This window comes from Alosa sapidissima, chromosome 19 (genome assembly GCF_018492685.1).
Source record: "Alosa sapidissima isolate fAloSap1 chromosome 19, fAloSap1.pri, whole genome shotgun sequence".
NCBI lineage: Eukaryota > Metazoa > Chordata > Actinopteri > Clupeiformes > Clupeidae > Alosa > Alosa sapidissima.
Genome location: NC_055975.1, coordinates 14,091,667 through 14,111,326, shown reverse-complemented (window position 1 = coordinate 14,111,326; position 19,660 = coordinate 14,091,667). Strand labels below are relative to the sequence as shown.

At 42.4% G+C, this 19,660-nt stretch overlaps 3 protein-coding genes across 10 annotated transcripts in view; 1 reads left to right on the top strand and 2 right to left on the bottom strand.

Annotated features, from left to right (window-relative positions):
• foxo3a (forkhead box O3A) overlaps positions 1 to 2,389 on the bottom strand; it is a 15,915-nt gene extending 13,526 nt beyond the window's left edge. The window contains exon 1 of the mRNA XM_042071907.1: positions 805 to 2,389. Coding sequence (XP_041927841.1) covers positions 805 to 1,365 — 561 coding nt within the window. The 5' untranslated portion in view covers positions 1,366 to 2,389. The remainder of the gene's footprint in view (positions 1 to 804) is intronic.
• A 207-nt stretch (positions 2,390 to 2,596) lies between these two features.
• On the bottom strand, positions 2,597 to 8,696 carry afg1la (AFG1 like ATPase a). 2 transcript variants are annotated; one of them, XR_006025367.1, is made up of 14 exons: positions 8,559 to 8,696; positions 7,950 to 8,152; positions 7,766 to 7,817; positions 7,556 to 7,657; positions 7,206 to 7,336; positions 6,934 to 7,033; positions 6,617 to 6,675; positions 5,838 to 5,920; positions 5,652 to 5,722; positions 5,199 to 5,299; positions 4,962 to 5,102; positions 4,398 to 4,505; positions 3,571 to 3,940; positions 2,597 to 3,469 (listed from the first exon to the last, which is right to left on the bottom strand). XR_006025367.1 is itself a non-coding variant. In XM_042071908.1 (13 exons), exons 1-13 carry the CDS (start codon positions 8,674 to 8,676, stop codon positions 3,812 to 3,814), a joined length of 1,398 nt encoding a protein of 465 aa, XP_041927842.1. In that variant the 5' UTR covers positions 8,677 to 8,696; the 3' UTR covers positions 2,597 to 3,811. The 2 variants fall into 2 exon arrangements, 1 of the variants encoding a protein (XP_041927842.1); XM_042071908.1 differs by having other exon boundaries at positions 2,597 to 3,940.
• On the top strand, positions 7,243 to 18,694 carry LOC121692894 (sex comb on midleg-like protein 4). Of its 7 annotated transcripts, none has more exons than XM_042071910.1 (9): positions 7,243 to 7,355; positions 11,252 to 11,325; positions 11,911 to 12,175; positions 13,610 to 13,739; positions 14,420 to 14,620; positions 14,908 to 15,084; positions 16,349 to 16,570; positions 17,042 to 17,172; positions 17,754 to 18,694. In XM_042071910.1, exons 3-9 carry the CDS (start codon positions 11,945 to 11,947, stop codon positions 17,877 to 17,879), a joined length of 1,218 nt encoding a protein of 405 aa, XP_041927844.1. In that variant the 5' UTR covers positions 7,243 to 7,355; positions 11,252 to 11,325; positions 11,911 to 11,944; the 3' UTR covers positions 17,880 to 18,694. The 7 variants fall into 7 exon arrangements, with proteins under 7 accessions (XP_041927844.1, XP_041927848.1, XP_041927850.1 ...); XM_042071913.1 differs by lacking the exon at positions 7,243 to 7,355 and adding an exon at positions 7,667 to 7,685; XM_042071911.1 differs by lacking the exon at positions 7,243 to 7,355 and adding an exon at positions 8,151 to 8,395.
• Positions 18,695 to 19,660: the final 966 nt, after the last annotated feature.

The window sequence follows — 19,660 nt, the reverse complement described above, 5'->3', positions numbered from 1 at the left end:
AAAATGTATGAGCTAAACGTTTACACTAGATGGAAAATGCTGGTCTTAGCTGCTGAAACGTAGTGTCATGGGGCTCCCTCACCACTAACTGGCCTGATAAGAAGTAATGTGTCAGCAGGCTGAGGCAACGTGCCAGGGTGGTAAGGCCAGCCTCAGAGGGAATGGTGCCAGGGGTAAGGGCAAGAGCAGGGGCACGCGTCACCCTGCTCCTTCCTCTTATCTTTTACATTACATTACATTTAGCAGACACTTCTTGACCAAAGTGAATTACATATGTCAGCTATATTACAAGGGATCACATTGTCCCCGGAGCAACTTGGGGTTGAGTGCCTTGCTCAAGGGCACAACGGTGGAAGCCGGGAATTGAACCGACAACTTTCAGGCTACTGCACGCTAGCCCAGCTCCTTAACCACTACACTACCACCGCCCACTGCCACTCTTTTAACACCCTGTCTCACCCAGTCCTATCAGCCACCCACAGTTACTGTCTCACCAGCTGCTAATCAACCTGACCTCCCTTCCACTGACTGAGGTAACATCTGAAGAGCATCACTGGTAGACCTACAGCGCTCTGCTTTTTAGATCAGTTTGGTTAGAATGACTAGAAACTAGGCTACTACTTTCCTTAACAGATACTGCATCATTGCTTTTCACAGGTGTGCTGAACTTGTAATGTTTTGCGAAAACATCACCTCCACTATGATATTCTGCATAAATTAACTCATATTGTGTCAAAATACCATATCTTATGACTAGGTTTAGTTCCACACCAAGTCTTCAGTGAAAGTGCACAAAGAGCTCACCTTCCAGCCTGCTGAGCTGTTGCTGTCGCCTTTGTCCTTGAAATATGCTACTGATCTGACCATCCAATCATAGATCTGGGCCAAAGTCAACCGCTTGTCAGACGAGCTCTCAATAGCTTGAGTGATGAGATCCGCGTACGAGTAATTGCCCCAGGCATTCCTTCGTGCAGAAGACTTTCTTGGCTGCGCTACCAGGCCGTTCACACTTGTTTCACTGCTCGCCGTGGACAAGGGCTGAGAGGGTACCGAGAAGCCGTCGAGCTCCTTGTCCTTGGAAGTGGTTTTAAGTCGCACAACAGGAGTAATTTCTGATGTAGCATGGTCCCCATCGGAAATGTCAGTTTCTTTCGATATATCGTTGGCACTGTGGCCCGCGCAACTGTCAGTGGCGGGGTCATCCTCCTCTTCGGGAATAATATCGGTTGGTTCGGGCTTCCCTGTGTCGGACTCAGGTCGCGGGAGAGGCCACGTACAGGACCTCGGTCTTTTCTGTGGCTCAAAATCTGGATCGATCATAACGTCCAAAGTATTACCAAGTTCATTGTTTGACATCTCAGCCATGATATCCCCACTCTTTGCCTTCTCTGAGCTACAGTTTGATCATTCAAATAACTAAATTGGAAGCTTGGTTTCCAGTTGCATTCCATTAATGAGCTTAATGTTTGTGTAGTTAGAGCTGTCTACGATGCTTCTAGTCCTGGTATGGAAGATTCAATGCCCTGGATAATAGAATGAAAATAATTTCACTTTAAAAAAAAAAAAAAAAAACAAGTTAACACACAATGGACATTTTTTTCCTTCAGATCATTGGTAGGCTACTGGTCTGCACTCTCCATGCAGTCCTGATACCTGATGTTTAGCTAACTCCACGTGCCTGCCCAGTTGATTGCTCCAGCATCAGTGAACACACACAAGGGTAACTTTAAATACGCTGCTCAGAAATACTTTTGGACGACTCACTAGAAGTGATGCAATGCTGGAGGGGTTTCAACGCGACAAAGTATCACAATTATAATAAGGCTCAAGAGCAGAAAATAGCCTAAATCAAAACACTTCAACGCTAAGCCTGAGTATGGTCATTTTTTAAAAATGCATGGTACGCTCAGTGACAGAAAACGTCCCCTTAATATGGATACAGTCATTCAGAATGCAGCTGCCATCTTGACAATTTCCTTTTCAAGTCGTTTTATCCAGCCCGAGTGGAGAGCCGCCAGCTCCCAGTTGAAGAGCTTGATAATCTGTAAGCTGTGCAAGGGCTTCTGTAAGGACGTCAGAACCTCCACCCAGCGAGTCCGAGGTGCTAAAATCACATTTTGCGTGCGCAGGTTCATCGAAATATCATCTCCGCCGATTCACAACGACACGGGAGCCTTTTCTCTGTTCTGCAGCTAACTAGTTAGCCCCTGCATCCTGGGCGATCCGATGCAAGCGGAGCCTCGCTCTCGTGCCTCCGCCTGCCTTTGCTTGAACTACCGAGGAGCTCTGCAGTCGATGGCCACAGAAGACAGACCTGCCCCCTAGATTACATGGGTGGCATAGCCTTTTAAAGCGACACAATCCCCATGGATGGACAGTGTGTGTGCGCGCCTGGAGACTGCACAGCTCAGCAGTTTTTGTCCTGCCTCCCAGAGAGAAGGTGGATCTATTTATCTACTTTTTTTGTAAACGTAGGCCATGTGTCGGCTGAGCCTCCATAATTCAGGCGTTTCCGCACTAGGAAATGTCAAAACCCATTTCCCTACTCTGGGAAGAACTTAGTACTACTGATACAGAACTACAAAACATACACCCATCCTGTTGTAATAAATGGTTTACTTAAATAATTGTTCATTTGTTCAAAGTCGTCCTTTTTCCATTTAAAACTATGTACATACCATAATTATGTATACCAGGGTTAACAGTGCTTTATAGCTGCTGTACTGATCATTTTCGACAAACGAAATCATATCAAACTCACTTTTCTAGCATGTTAGCCAACATCAATCTTATTTTTTTCTTAATCAAGAGATCTCTGAATCAATTCTGAATGGAAAATCAGCATGAAGGGATTACTAGGCTTGGTAACTAGCTAGACTACCATCTACTGCATTTAACCATTGTAGGTGGAGACTGTAAAGTATGATTGAATCACTCAGAAGCTATTACAACAGTAACCATGATAGTGAAGTACAGTCACTGTTGCAATAGCTTATGATTAAAAAGTAAGACTGGTGTTGACACAAACTGTAGAAAGGTGAGCTTAATGGTAATTTGGCCATCACTTAAAACTCATTTACATCTTTCCTCATAAGGCCACGTATCCCTTTCTTTAAAAGGCATTAAAACTCCAGCAGCTTATATTATATAACCAAAGAGATAGATAGCATGTGCAAAAGGCATACAGTACATATTCACATCCAGTTCAATAGCAAGTTTCTTAGATTGATCCCATGACACAGTTTAACATTGTATTTAAGGTGAGTGAGTATGGTAGTGTTGGGCACAGGAACAGATGACTATAGGAGCAGGTCTGATAGTTGTGAGTCATGCTAGGCTGTACAGAGCGACAGTGAGTGGCTCTGTGCTATTTCAGTCACACCTCAATCAGCAGCCTGGTCTGCGTGGCTGTCTCCAAATTCCCCTGAAGTCACTGAAGTGTGACCCCAATCCTGCTCACCAGATGGACCTGAAGAGGGGGGAAAAAATAGCCTGATCCATGCAGAGGCATCTACTTACAGAGGACACACACTTCCTTTCATTTGAATCCAAAAAACTGGGGTAATGTACCTATATGAAGAGGTGGGATTGTGGATAGATAATCTTTTCCTCTGTCAGGACAGTCAAGTGAACTGGATTGGCATCAGAAAGCAGTGACTCGGAGTGTTTGACCACAGTTCATATGTTCACCTGCACACCACCACCACCACCACCACCCTTCTAAGTGTTCCTCTGTCCACAAGCCAGCACTTGTTGACCATCTAGAGGCTACTGGACTTTTCACAGGACTTTGACACGAGCCCAGTCAGGGTCACGTGGTGCTGCGGTCCCCCTCAACCCAGTACTCCTCCGTCTGCATCTCTGTCAGGCGGGAGACGGTCCGCTGGAAGGCAAAAACTTCCTCCTCTCCACTGAAGATGGCCAGGCTGCTGCCCGCATCCTGTGGAGTGTGGAACGAGGACGTGTGAGCATTGGTGCTGGAGAGTAGAAAGCTGATGAAAACTGTTGCTAACCAACAGCTCAACTGGGCCATAGACATAAAATGAAGATCTCGCCTACTACTAAAGACCCAGTCTAATTGGCCTCATGGACACATAACAGACATATATGAAGCACATGTTTCAAGCAGCAGAAAGAATATAGTTTGCAATGGCATGCTTCTGATTCTTCAAATACTTGTGGAATGGTTCATCTTGAGCCACAGATGCAATATGGTCATATACATCATAATGAATTTTGAGGATTATGACAAAACTTGCAGCCTATAAGATCTGAAAAAGTGGCATATAGTGTTGCACATGTCAGAACCACTTTTACTAAGGCTGGCAATTATCTAATACAAGTATTAAATACACCCACAGCTGTGGAAGACTTAACATCAAAGCTTGATGTTTTACCTGTTTAATACCAAGTTCATCCAAAACCTCATGGGCATGGTCATCATGGTGTTCATCTTGAACAAAGAGATCATCTAATGGGGCTTCAGCCAGGATCACAACTCTAACCTGTGGGAAAACACCACAAGCAAAAATGGTCATAAATGTCATTAATATCATTGTCATATGTCATTGTTTACTGTGCATCAGTGAAGCAAACGGCAAGATTTCAGTAATGCAAACATCAAACTGAATCGCAGACTGTTCTCTCGAGTCTTTGGCCAGGCATTTTCATTTCCAGATCTAAAGGCCAGTTACCATGACAAACTTTACCCAGCCAAAACAGCCACTGCAGCGTGCTGACATTTTCCTAAGTTATGTAATGGATTTGTTGCTTTGTACACAGTACAGTTACAGTGTCATACTCAAAAATGCCATTAAAATCTGTAAGACATTATAGAGTACACCCATCCTAACTATGTGATCTCTTTTAATCTAAACAAATTGAATTATACCTGCTAAACAGAGAGTACTTTTAGAACATGAAATAAAGAGATCGAGGGAAAAAAAAGAGAAAGGTCACACCTTGTGATCATAAAGAGCATCTATGAGAGTAATGAGGCGTCGTGCTTGTGTCTTCTTTGACAAGGTGAGTAGAGGAACATTACGGATGAATACTGTGTCAAAGGTGTTGGAGATCACCAGGTAGTCACTGGCACCTAAAGGCTGAGGGACGCAAAAACAGATTCAGTACAAATCAAATGAAACGCCATCTGCCTGCTGAAGATGAAAAAACAGCACTAAGAGAAACTGCTCACTCACTCGGTCGCACAGCTCGTCAAATGTGCAGTCCAGGATGGTCCCACATGCTTTGCTCAGAATCAGCTTCCGACTACGCACGTTAAGAGTCCTCGGCCTCGTTACTGTAGAAAACCAAGACGATGTTACCATGACAGCCATGCCACAACAGACTTACACTAGAAGCTGTTACACAAGCACGAATATTGGAAGACCCGGAGATGCAAAAAATAAAAACCTCAACAGCAAGAATCAAGACTTGGCCCTCCCATAAGCCACCATACATCACCTTTATGTACACAACTGTAACATTCTAACTCACATAGTTGTCACACCATGTCAGCACTTTAACACACACACACACACACACACACACACACACACACACACACGGCTCATAGCCAAGAGATTAAACAGCACACATAACAACAAGCTACTCCATCAAGTAACACTGAGAATGATTAAAAACCTACTTACTATCGTTCTGCTTGAATGCCATCTCATCAAACATCTTGTCCAAGGTGGCATGCACATCTGGTTCACTTGTGCTGAATTGAAAAGAGACGGAGTTGAAAAGAGACTGCAAAAAACACTCTGAAAAATACTCTGACAAGTCCCGGGTCAAATATACATTAGACTTGGCAACAGAATATCATTGCTTACAGAAAGAAGAGCTTTCCAGCGCCAGGACGATTCCTCCTCCTGTAGTCAATTCCAGAGTCCAGCTGCAGTGTTTGGCAATATTCCTGCAGAGTGAGAACACACAAATTATGAGGGGGGGGGGGGGGGGGGGGGCATGCAAAAGTCACTGACATCACATCTTGCACATCCTGGCTAACACCAGAAGGATCTGTTCTGGTTCCCAAAATACATCTTGCAAGCATCCCCATTAAAACTGTTTACAGGTACCTCAAGAAACAATGACTTCATAATACCCATGAGCGTACATTTTGATAATGTAGAAATGCAGTGACATCATATGATTCATGTGTCGATCCAAACAGAGAGAGCTTCAGTGCGGCAGTCGTAGAGGGCTCTCAACTTCACCATCTAAACAGGCACGGTATGGTCCACCACACCACTCTAGCCCGCCTCATTCAGCTGAGCTCAGGGGAAAGGCATTTGTTATTCTAAACACGGCCGACTAATTGTGTTCCAAAGGTGTCAAACACAAAAGGTCTGAGTAATCCAGCACTTCTTTTTCCCCCAGCTCAGGGACATGCTGTTGCTCTCAAATAATAATAATAAAAAAAAACACTGCTAGAGGCTTCTAGCGACACTAAGATGGGAACATGGGCCTATTCTATCAGTTAGTCCTCTAGTTTACACATACTGTACAGTGCAGATGGTCATCTTCCAATATTCATTTTGCCTTATAGTACAAGCAATCATCCCAGTCACCTACTGCTGAGATCCATTATGAACACAAACAGAAATCTAACCTTTAGCACGGCAATGAAGGGCACAAAGTTCACTCTCTGTAGTCCATTCTTGTATAGGTCTGCAAATGGAAGAGACAAGACACAAGGGTCAAATTCTGTGACATTTCTATCTCGATCCCTCTCTATCCCCTTCTACCACCGCATGCTCCAAAAACAAACAAATTGTCATCATTCACCATTGCACTGAGATGTACTGTTGTCACTATTCTGTTTAAAGTAACTGTGTTTGTGTTAGAGGACATTACACCCAGACTCTTGATCAAATGTGTCAAAATCTGCCTATTTAAGTGAATCGTGGGAATCAATCAGTAGCTTACCATCTGGCTGCCGATTGGAGGTTGCCACCACAACAACTCCATTTTTGAAAAGGTTCTCAAACAATTGTTTCAGTATCATTGCATCTGCAATGTCAGTCACCTACAATGCACAGAAGAGAAAACACACAATCCTGATGTGTCTACAGCTGAAGGTGATTATTCACTTATTCAGTACTCCAAATAAGGCAAGGGCTCATATCAAAGCATGAAAGAAATTCATTATGGGTTTTCTTATGTGTTTGAGTCCTAAGCTACAGGAGAGCTGAGAGTACCTGAAACTCATCGAAGCAAAGGATAGACGCCTCCTCACTTATTTCCTCTGCAACAGGAGCTATGGGGTCATAGGACTTGGCCATCTTTCCTGCTTTTCTCTTAGGCATAGACTGTTTCAAACGATGAATTCCTAAACATGATGTCATAAGGTCAGTACCAGTTGTAGATTTAGCTTTCTTTAACAGATAGAATATTATACTGTACATTTCCACACTGATAGAACAATATCATTGCCCTCTCAAAAGAAAAGGTGACAGTGCTTATGCAGGACTGAACAATGAAGGCTAGTCTACAGGCAACAACAGATTCATCGCTACTTCATATGTCAGCCAAAAAATGAGTAACTCACTCTGGTGCACATCTAACATGAAGCCATGGAAATGGACCCTCTTCTTTTTGTTTGTTTCAACATAGGAATAAAACATGTCCATGACCATTGTTTTGCCTGTGCCTGCAAACACCACCAATCAAGTAAGAGAGTAAGTGAATAAAGCCCTATGAAATTCCCTTTTTTTTTTTAGATTTCTGTAAGCCACACTATTAGTGATTACCAACTTACCAACATCTCCATAGATATAGTAACCTTTGGGCACCTTGGTCTTGGAAAACATCTGTAAGACAAATGACTGTTATACAACAGTACAGTATCACACGACTCTAACACAAAACAACTGCTTTAGATGTTTTGTTTTAGTGTAATACACCTCCACTTAATTTATTAACAGCATCCAAACTCACTCCACCTTAGAAAAGAAAGATGCAGGTTGGTTGTCGTAACCCCTGAGCGTCTGCTGCAATGTATCCAGCTTCTCCAATACCGCTTTCTGATGCGGGTCCTCATTCAGAGTACCCTCTGCAACGAGGCGTGTGTAGTGTTCAATAGGTCCTCCGTAGCTGGGGCTTAGGTGGTCTTCAACGGACTGTGACAACACATTCGCCGCAAACCCTGATGTAAAAAAAGGACATTACAGATTTGCTTTTGTCACACGACGTATGATAGAAGGAAATGTATTAAGTAAAACAGGGGTAACGTTGGTCAGTATGCTATCTGACCCAACTGGCGTTAGCTGGCTAGCTAGCTATTTTAATGCCCTGTATCAAATCCCACCTTCTTAGCTGTCGAAACACATCTTACTATCAACCGAAAACCATGCCACACATAGCAAGGATACAAAATTAAAGGATCGAGGTAAGCTAACCACTATATTGTTCTTAGCTTGCAGATCATTTGAACATTCCGAATGTCAACATCACATATGGAGTGACACTGTCGCTAACTAGACTAGAGCTACGTTAGCTAGAAACATCAAGTGAACCAGGCCACCACAAAAGTTGTCATCAAAATAGCTCACCTCGTGTAACCCACTTCAAGCTGTAAGATATTGTTAATAGCTTTGTTTTCCACAAGTATTGGTCTCTAAAGAGAAAACGAATGCTAGCAGCACCCAAGGGCGCTGTGCACGCAGCCATGTTGGTTTGAGACTGTGCAATCTTATTGGTTGTTTGAGATTAAAAAGCACTGACGTCATCGAGATGAGTGCAGATGATGCGGTCTAAAATAATGGCAAAAAATAACGCGAGTTGACCCATATGTTGAAATTAGGCCTAACTAACGTAAGGATATGTTTCTTCTTAGTCTCCCTTTCCATTTGCCCGTTTTAGATCAATATACATGATTATAAAACCAGTAAAATAAAGAGGAAGTCGTGTTGAACATTAAAAAGAAAATTAAGGTTAGCCTATAATTTTAAACTTAATTTAGGCCTTTGCCTATCACATTCCATTCAGCGTTCATTATCATAGGCTGCTTTTTTATTATTTGTTTTGCATTCATTTTTATGTGCTGTTTTAAGTCCCACACCGCCTTTCAATGTTTCACTGGCGATATGTACAGTGTTGTGCATAAGAGACACCCATGCTAAGGTTGACTAAAAAGAGGAATAAAAAATCATCTTTTGGAAATTAATCTTAATGCCTTAATTTAAAAAAATGAGGAATAATCCAACCTTTAAGGACACCAATTGTCTTCGTGAATTAATTCCTTAAAATACAGGTGGCACAAGTAAGGAACCCTCTATTTTAAATTCCCATAGAGGCAGGCAGGTTTTTATTTTTAAAGACCAGTTATTTCATGGACCCAGGATACTATGCATCCAGATAAAGTTCCCTTGGCCTTTGGAATTAAAAGAAATTAAAATAGCCCCACATCATCACATACCCTTCACCATACAGTAGAGATCGGCATGGGGTACTTTCCATAAGATCATCTCTCAATGCGAATCAAACCAGCTTTTAGGCTAACTGAAATAAGACCATGCCAATCTCTAGGTAAGGTGAAGGGTTGTTGGTGTTCTTAAAGGTTGGATTTTTCCTGGATTGGATTTTCCTTTTTCCTATTTTTTTAATTAAGGCATTACAATCATTTTCCAAAATATTATTTTTATTCCTCTTTTTATTCAACTTAGCATGGGTGTCTTAACTTATGCACAGCACTGTAGACTAGGATATAGGGATCTGCAGTAACCACTATCTGTGCTGTCATTTGCCAATCTGAGTGTCTATAAGGTATTTGAACTAAATGGTGAGAGGTCACAGCACATTGGTAGACCAGACCATAGACCACAAGTTGGGCACATTGGTAGGCTGGTGTATCCAGTTATTGGTCAGAAATGGCAGTCTGCAGTCAAATTCATTTAAAGCACAAAGAATGATTCTAACAAAGCTTGTGAGCTATCTGAGATTACATGGTCTGGCTGAATATGTAGAGTAGAGTAGAGTATCATTTATTTATCCCGAGGGAAATGAAGGTGTCCAGTAGCATACATACATAAATACAGAATAGAAAAACACAAAGACATTACACACATCATTGCACATATGTTCACCATACAGCACACGCTTACATACATCTAGCCAAAGTCAGATCTCTCACACATACACACACACACATACACACAGCTGTGGTTGTGATGAGAAGAAAATAGTGGTTCATCACATGTGCCATAGCTGAGTGGTACCTAGAAAGAGTCAATAACTGGAAAAAGTGTTCAAGTGTCAGGTGTCTCAAAGTGTCACTATGTGCAGATGAGTGTGCAGGTGTGGGAAGGTTGATTATGCAGTCCATATGACATTAGGTGTAGAATAATATCAAAACAAACTAAAGCAATACGTGCATTGCCCTATAATCCCTTTACATTTCAGTGTATCTATTCAGTGTAAGTCAAACATCAAAGATTCTAGAGCACTGCTTTATAATCTTTGGTCAAACATACAGGCAGAAACTGTGTGGTTCAGGCAGTAGGGTCTTGTTGCCATGACAACAGTAGATCTGTTTCTAGGAGAGTGCATGTACACAGACATTGGCTTGCACATGCAATCTCTAGCACACTCCCCAGACACATAAACATACTGAGACACATATTCATAGCGTTATTTTTGGAAACATAGAAACAATAATGCTTAACAAATCAAAAAATTTGAACAATGAACTGATGAGCAATGACCAGAATACAGTGGCAAATTCCCCTCATCATGCTAAGCCTACTCAATTTGTCATGGGCAATAATTTCAGCATTATACAGTAGCTATTCACCCATTCACCCAACAAATAGATAAATATATGTTTGTTAGCCATACACTGCTGTCTGTTTACAAGAGGCTGCATGCAGCTGCCAGGCTCATGACTGTGATGGTATTTCTTGTGTGTGTTGCCACGGTGATGCAAACCCCCCCTTCCGCGCTGCTGCCGCTGCTACTGCCGCTGCTACTGCTGAATGCATTAGTCTAATGAGCCGTCTGCAGCCTGAGCTTCTGTAAGCAACCGCACTGAGCCCTCGCGAGCCTGGGGAACTCAGACACGCACAGACACAGGCAGAGGGAAGAGAAGGTGGAGGAGGAAGAGGAGGAGGAGCAGGAGAAGAAAGAGTGGCAAAAACGGGAAAGGGAGAGAGAGAGGGAGAGAGAGAGAGAGGCAAAAACGAGAGACAGGGAGAAAAATGTCTTTTACGGCAGCCCTCTGAAGGAATCTGTCTTTGTCCTGCATCAGGCTTAGCAGGAGGAAGCTTAGCAAGCCCAAGAGGAGTGAGGACATCCACCAGAGACCCAGGGAATAAGGATCAGGTAACAGCCCTGCCCTGCTGGGGGTTTCTCCCCCTGGACGGGACTGGAGTGATGCTTTGAGCAAGAGCTTGTACATTTGCTTTATGCAGGGAGGTCCACTGTGAATGTAAATTATTTCTGGATGTTTTTTGTGTCTACACTTATTTTGAGCCTTTACCTCCCTCATTTTCCTTTGTGTGTGTGTGTGTGTGTGTGTGTGTGTGAGTCTGTGTGTGTGAGTGTTGGGCATCTGATGTTGTTTTCTGGGTATATGTCCCCGTAAGCCTATGGGTCTGATGAGGCATGTGTGTAGCAGCAAGTGCTCATGTATATTTGAGCATATGTTTGTGAGCAGGCCAGGAGCTAGTGCAGTGCATTTCAGAAGGTGTATGTGTGTGTGTGTGTGTGTGTATATGTTTGAGTGTGCATGTGGGTGTGTGTGCGTGTGTGTGTGTGTGTGTGTGTGTGTGTGTGTGTGTGTGTGTGTGTGTGTGTGTGTGTGTGTGTATCAGCATAAGTGTATGATAACAAGCATGTGTGGATTTAAACAAGCATGCATGTTTGAGCAGATATGTTATGCGTGTGTGTGTGTGTGTGTGCCACCAGGTGCGCGCGTGTGTGTGAGTGAGTCCCGGCGCTGATGAGCAGTCCTGCAGCCTCAGCACAGACAGCAGACAGCGGCAGCGAGATGCAGTCGCCCCCGGCAACATCCTCCTTTCTGCCGGCTCCAACAGGGAAGATTCCGGGCCGGAAGAGGGGCAGACCCCCACTGCACCGCAACCTCACCAAGATGGATTTTCCCAACCACTACCCAGAGGTGCTTCCTCCTCTGAAAGTGCCCAAGAAAAGGGGAAGAAAACCAGGATTCAAGGTCAGTGTGTAGAGATAAGATGTGGGGATCTCCCGTCTCATTAAACATATGCTGTGTGGAGTTCTCCTTTGTAACAATATGTGTCTATTCATGAATAGCTACATCATGACTGTATAATTACAGACCTCCTAGTTGGTCTGTCATTGTTTAGAATATAGCTATCTCTAAATAGCAGAGCACACATACCATGATATTTGGAATGTATAATACATCTGCATAGAGAGAAACCATTTTGTGAATCTATTTTGAAATTTCCATCCACAAAATGAAATGTTTGATAGACATAGGTTTGCACAGTGCTAGGCTTTGAGTATGCCATTTGGTAAAGCTCATAACAGAGTTGCTGGCAATCAGCCAGTGTGTGCTTGCGGCAGAAATTTTCATTATATACAGTGTCACTATCAAATAGATTAATGCCATCATTTACTGCCAAGTGATTTGCATTATTCTCTCATTTCCTCCACTCTTACTGCATATATGATCATGTGGTGCAATGAGTGGATTTCTTTCACTCTCTCTCTCAAGATGCAATTAAATAGTGAAAGAAGGTATTACCATGAGATCATATCCCATTTCATTTACAGGGCTTCACTCACAAAAAAATTATTGACACTCTGTCACAAATGCCATTTAAGGTCTAGATTGACTATTGTCATTTTACTGAAAGTATCACTGGTGTTCAATTTCAAAGAAAGCCCTGCATTGTGTCTCTGATGCTTCTCACATGGTTAATTTTGAGACTGATATCTAGTTTTCTTGCAGCCTGTCTTGGCTGGGACTGATAGTGTGTATTCCTCTGAATCACCATAATGTGATTGCTAAGTATTCTTCTGTATTTGTCATAATAGTACATTTGCAGTCTGATTTACTAAAGGCTTACAGGAAAAGGCTTTCAGTTGTAGACCCAGGGAAAAAATGGAAATATTTTTATTTTGCTCAGTTATTTGTTATTTGAAACTATCAGCCATCTTTATTGGCTTTATGATGATTCATAAATAATAGAATTGGCATAAACAAACCTTTCTGTGCTCCTTGAGTTTGACACGTAACTCCTCTTGACATAGTTGGAGCCGCTCCTTATTGTCTGGTATAAGAAGGAGCTCTACTGAACAGCTGTGTACAGTAATATTGAGAAAGAATTTGAAGTCGTAAGACAGTTGATAAGAATGTAAGAGTAAGATAATAATACTATAATACTGCCCATTCAGATGATTTTCTGTTTGTGACTCACAACTGTCCTATCACAATTGATCTGTCATTTCCATATCTTCTTCCAAACAGGCCAGTGAATCAGTCATCACACACAGAGCCATCTGCCTTATCATTCTTTCAATTACATCCATTAGTGAGAGGAAAATGACAGTCATCTTCTAGACTTAGTTAAGCACAGCCAGGACTATAATGGTGATCTCCCTCCACTCCCCTGCCCCACAGCTTAAGCCCAGGATGCTGATGACTCCTCTGGCCATCTCCCCGCCCAGCAGCACACCTGAGCCGGACATGAGCTCCATCCCCCAGGACGCGGCCACCGTCCCCCACTCATCCACTGACCAGGAGCTCACAGGTACGCCAAGTCTCCTCCACGCCACCGCCCATGGGCACAGAGAGAAGGCACACTGCCCAGAAACTGACAGATAAAACAGACTGTCCAGGTGTTCATTGGTAGGGGATGGTGTCTGTGGAGGTTTCAGGCAGTGCAGACTACCCAGTCCTCTATATGTGAATGGCTGAGCTGAACGCTGCTGACATACAAATTCTATAGTGTAGCTCATGGCCAGTAAGGGTTGCTCGGTCACACCAGAGCAAAGAAAGCCAATTTCATTACACTGCCAATATGATGCACACAGGGATCCAGGGGTCAGTCATTGATTATTTCATAAACCAACTTGCAGCTTTCATCAAAACATATTCATGCAGCTTCCACCACTACCATTATCAGACACAAGCAATTTCTAAATGTCCTGTCCTATACCATTTTTTCTGAGATCAACAAAGGTAGCTTAACTGTTCAAACTGCAAACATCTACTTATTTGATCCACTTACCACAATACTTGCATTAAAACATTTATATATAATTGATTTTATGAAATATTTACCATATTCCATGCATTATAATAGATTTAGCTATCATAACACAGCAAATGGTGTGGAGTATTGGAGGATGTTGTGGGATTTCTGTCCGGTTTCTGTTCTGAACTATTCAAAGGACACAAAACATCAATCCCTATTGATCTTCTGTGCAGTGTGCATCTACATAAACAAGCAGGCTCATGTGGGGCCCAACTTGGACCGGAAGAAGGTGCAGCAGCTGCCCGATCACTTTGGGCCGGATCGGCCGTCTGTGGTGCTCCAGCAAGCCGTGCAGGGCTGCATCGACTGTGCCTTTCAGCAGAAGGCCGTCTTCACCCTGCTCACCCAGGGCTACGGGGGAGAGAAGATCTCAGGTGGGAGATCTGATTATCTACCTTTGAGATCAATCCTTGTTCTGCATTTCGGTGCTCCTCATATTTGGTTGCTTTTTTTTCCCCTTTTCCTTACTTTTATTTCTGTAACAAAAATAAACTGTCCATACAGGATAGTTTCAAGTGAATCATATGTGTATTGGAATTCATTTCCACGTTCACATCATCTAACTCAGTTTTATGCTTGCCTCTGTTTGACATTGTTATACATTATGGGCGAGTAAGGCAGCCGGTAGGGTCAGCTGACGCTCTCTGTGGTCTGTCCGCAGCCACGTTCGATGGGAAGCAGCACCTGCTGAGCCTGCCGGTGGTGAACAGCGTGGGCTACGTGCTGCGCTTCCTCAAGAAGCTCTGCCGCAGCCTGCACTGTGAGAACCTCTTCAGCGACCAGCCCGTCACTCAGCACAACGGGCCCTCGTACCAAACTGACACCATGCCACTGTCAGGTGGGTAGTGTGCACCCTCGTGGTTGACCACAGAGCTCATACACCACATGGTCTGACCTGTTCACATAGACTTTTTCTGATAACCCTACCCTGTGCTTCTATCAAGATACTACTCTAAGTAAGATAGTTGACAGTAGACAGTACTCTTAGTATAGTGTTTTGGGTGAATTGTCTTATAGTCTTATAATCAAAGGCTATATGATACAATACAATATTATGTGATATGATACACCCCTGGATATGATGTGATATGATACGATACGCTTTGATACAACTTTACTATCAGTTTTCACAGAAATTTGTTTTGCATCTGTAGGCAGTCCGTTGAAGGCAAAATGTACACACATTTACCCCGAGGACATTTTTGTACAAACCAACACCATACACATTCATTACAAAACATAGACATACATATTACACAAAACATTGCCTTAAATGCTGAATTAATATCAATAGCATAGTCTACTGGTTTAATTTAGTTTAATTTGGCTCCTATACTGCTACAACCTTCATATCAAAGGCAAATGCAAAAGCAAATGGTATGCTGTGAATTCACTTGAAACTATGGGAGTCTGTGCTATTAGTCTTGGGCAGATGCTGCTACAATAGGAACTACCACCATACCTCCTTGGGGGTAAATTGTACAGATGCTTTACCACAGGGGTATTCACCTAGCTGGTAGGAGTCCTTGTGCACCCCAAAGCATTGGCACCAGGAGCTGAACTCATAGCATAACAACTCACAAAACAGGTGTTTACAACCTTGAAACAGTGATGCACTTTTGGACAGTGTATTTCCTCATTTACTGATTGCTGTGTACCAGCCAGACTCTTTATTTACCATTATGCTCCTGAATGAATTTGTGAGAGTCACAGAATACCTTGTGCCTGCTCTGTCAGCAACAATGGCACAGTCTCAATTCTGGGCCAGTCCTTACCTATAAAAACTGCAGTGTATGCCCTGCCAAACACGAGGCTGAAATTATGGGCTTGCAAACTTTTATATTACTAACAAAAAGCTAATACTTAGAGCACAATGTACACATTGACTACCATGGTCCCATTCAGATTACTTGTAAGTAATACAAATACACATTTGTATATACATATACATATACATACACTCATACACTCTTGTGTTAGAAACAACACAAACTGTGTTATTTTCAGCACATTTGTAGAGTGTACATTTATTACATTTGCATTAGTTAAGCCCTCTATTTTTAATACTGTAGAGTTCTGCTACTTGCTGCCCTGTACTGTAGGTGAGGGCCCTATGCAGAGTGACTACCTGTCTGATGCCGCCGAGCTTCAGCGCTACTCTGTGGACCCCAGCGACTCGGCCTTCAACTGCATGAACTCGCCCTATCCGTCTAAGCCCGCGTACAGCAGCTTCCGCTCCTGCCAGCAGCACCACGCGGCCCCTGGCAGCACCCACTGTGGGCACAGCACCAGCCCAAGCAGCTTCATGGAGGGGAACAGAGCAGGTAGGACAGGCAGGCGTTTGACGTGATAGCCAACTCCTGTAGAGGTGTTTGAGGGAGAGATCATCACTGTCGTTGTGTGGCAATCTAAAGAGGCAGGGTGAAAAAAAGCCCACATAACGTTGATGTCTAATTTCAACATTTTTAAACAATATAGTGCATGATGTATAATTTCTATACCCATTATATATATATATATATATAATATAATATATATATATATATATATATATATATATATATATATATATATATATTTATAATTTTATATATAATTATATACTTCTACTATATATATATGTATATATATATGAGTATATAATTACTACACAAGATAGACAGAATGGAATATATAGAATATATTTTAGTCTTAATTAAATTTGAGTGTAATTAAATGTTCCCTCAAACCAACCCAGCATGTTCCCATGATGTTCCCTTGAAAAACTGCTGTCCATCCCCCCTTCACCCCTCCAGACTCCCAGGATCCTCCAAAGCGACCCCTCAGTAAGGACCCCTCAACCTGGAGTGTGGATGACGTCATCTGGTTCATCAAGGAGGCAGACGCCCAGGCTCTGGGACCACATATAGACGTGTTCAGGAAGCATGTATGCTTCACAAACCTTCTGCCACATGACCAAAGACAGCACAGCACACACACACAGCACAGAGCCCTCAGTGTGCTCACCATGAGTTGAATATCCCCCACTGTGCTCAATACTGACGTTTTGATTAGAGGAAATACTGGCACTTCTTAAAGATTCAGATTCAGTCTGCGATTCTGGCAAAGAAAGAAAGAAAAGAAGATTTTATTTGAGATATTTGAGAAAGGACAGTGAGGAACATTTAGCTGAATTTGACAAAAAGTGTATTTAGTGTATAATCATGGACTGCATCTTTAAGTTTTCCAATATCCTCCCAGTGTACTTATTTGAAAAGAAACAAGTAAAACATACTCTCACAGGCTATTTGACATCTGAGTCATCCCCTTGCTATGAGATATTTTGTGAAAACATCCTAATAAGTGCTGACCCCATTACTTAATTAAGCAGAGCTTCCCACATTTACACTGACACTTTTAGAAAGCCCTGATGCTAATTACAGTCTAATGCTAATTACATTTGGTGCTCGGCTGCTTATTGCCGCTAATTCGTTCTGGAAATGTTTGTCTTGGTCTTGTAATTTGCAGGAGATTGATGGGAACGCCTTGCTCCTGCTGAAGAGTGACATGATCATGAAGTACTTGGGCTTGAAGCTGGGGCCGGCACTCAAACTGTGCTATCACATCGACAAACTGAAGCAGAGTCGCTTCTGATCCGCTGACCCGTGGCCATCTTGGGAGCTGCCCCCTCTCACTCCCTGCCAGGCAGCCTTAGTCCCTCTACACCCACGGCAGTAATCTGCCACTTTCTCTCATTATGGTTAGTTTAAAATTGTGGGCCACAAAAGTATATCAAAACGACTCTGCATAGAATAATAATCTGACACATGCATAAACTATGCATAACAGGTCCTTAATGAGCACATAGACCAGATAGATATCAGTAAAAGGAAGCCACTGTGTACAGTAAGAGGAAGCCACTGTGTAGCAGTTCTTGAGTTGGCATGCAGTTGTTGGCAGAAGCTTTATGCAGTGTAATTTCACATGGTGACACTGACCAAAGCATCATCCTAATTTTTAAGAGTCAACATGGTGGTCTAATAATAGCATTGTAATTCTGTGGACATTCCTCAATCTCTTATTTATGTGTGCAAGGAGTGTGTGTGTGTGTGTGTGTGTGTGTGTGTGTGTGTGTGTGTGTGTGTGTGTGTGTGTGTGTGTGTGTGTGAGAGAGTGTTTTGTCTTAGTCTACTGTATTAAGTGAGTGTGAACTGCATTACCGGAACTAGGTAATTTCAGTAATAGATTGTTATCATACTGGATTTTTTAAATCAGTTTCCAGACCTATTGGTGACTAATACAACCAGCATACAATCATGTCAGTTACACCTGAAGTTCCTATTGGCTGTTCTCTCAGGTTCTCTCTGATTTCTGCTGTTCTTGTTTATATGTGTGCAATTCTCCAACCATTTTCAGAGAACCAATATGCACATCAAACACCTAATCTCATAAAGGAATATTATAAAAGATGTGATTTGATGCTCTTTTTATGTGCCTCTAGAGAAACATCTTATTTAAATAAATTACTATGCATGCCACAATTAAAACAGATGGGACTACTTTGATCAGAAAATATGCATTGATCTGCAACTGACTTTGGACTTTTTTCACCTTTCAACCTTTTAAAGTGTTTCAATTAATTTCAATTCATCATTCCAATGTTCCACTAGAATGAACCAAAAGGTTTGGTTTATTTACTCTATTAATTAAAAGATAAAATATCATGATGTGATCTGATAACTCTCTTCTGGCCTAAAGACACAGGCAAAGAGTGAAGCCTCTCTTTGGTACTCAGTCCTTGCATGCACCTCTTCCTTATCAATCTGCACAGCTATATTTTTCTGACGGAGGCTTGCCGTCTCCCATACTTACTGCCAGCTATCTTTAGCACCAAGTGCTTCATGGATCCCCTGCTTCATTACCATAATTAATCAAAGCTCTGCTGGGTTCCCTCTGACATTTCCTGGCTCGCAGGACAAATATGAGGGGAAGAACACCAAAGATGTGTTAAAGACACTTCTACATGAAGAAGATGAGTATTGCTCTATACAAAGGGATCACTAGGATAAGATTCCAAGAATGTAAAGTGGATCCCAAATTGAAAAAAAAATGAAAGAAGAAACATTCATTAATTAGAAATAGGTTGAGGTAAATGGCAAATAAGTGCCTTCAAAACATGTTCTTTGTAGTGGCCTGGTTTCCTAGATGTGCACTGTCCATTGGCAGTGCCTGAGAATCACATAAGAGGGAGCTAATGACGTATTTAACACAGAAAGTTTATCTTAATCTAGAGTGGAGCTTTGCCTTGGGTATTTGTCATGGAAACTAGCAATGTCTGGTGGGCTTCTGCTAGATGTCATGTATTTATTTTCCAAGAAGCAAGAAGCTCAGTGATGGCCTGTCCATGCCACTACAATGATCAGAAAATCGAGGAC

Coding starts and splice junctions, on each gene's coding strand:
- afg1la (XM_042071908.1), bottom strand. CDS start 8,676: ATGGCTGCGTGCACAGCGCCCTTGGGTGCTGCTAGCATTCGTTTTCTC. Junction 5,103..5,198: donor TTGACGAGCTGTGCGACCGA/GTGAGTGAGCAG, acceptor TGCGTCCCTCAG/CCTTTAGGTGCCAGTGACTA. Junction 3,941..4,397: donor ATGAACTTGGTATTAAACAG/GTAAAACATCAA, acceptor CACACTCCACAG/GATGCGGGCAGCAGCCTGGC.
- LOC121692894 (XM_042071910.1), top strand. CDS start 11,945: ATGAGCAGTCCTGCAGCCTCAGCACAGACAGCAGACAGCGGCAGCGAG. Junction 12,176..13,609: donor GAAGAAAACCAGGATTCAAG/GTCAGTGTGTAG, acceptor CCTGCCCCACAG/CTTAAGCCCAGGATGCTGAT. Junction 13,740..14,419: donor CACTGACCAGGAGCTCACAG/GTACGCCAAGTC, acceptor TCTTCTGTGCAG/TGTGCATCTACATAAACAAG.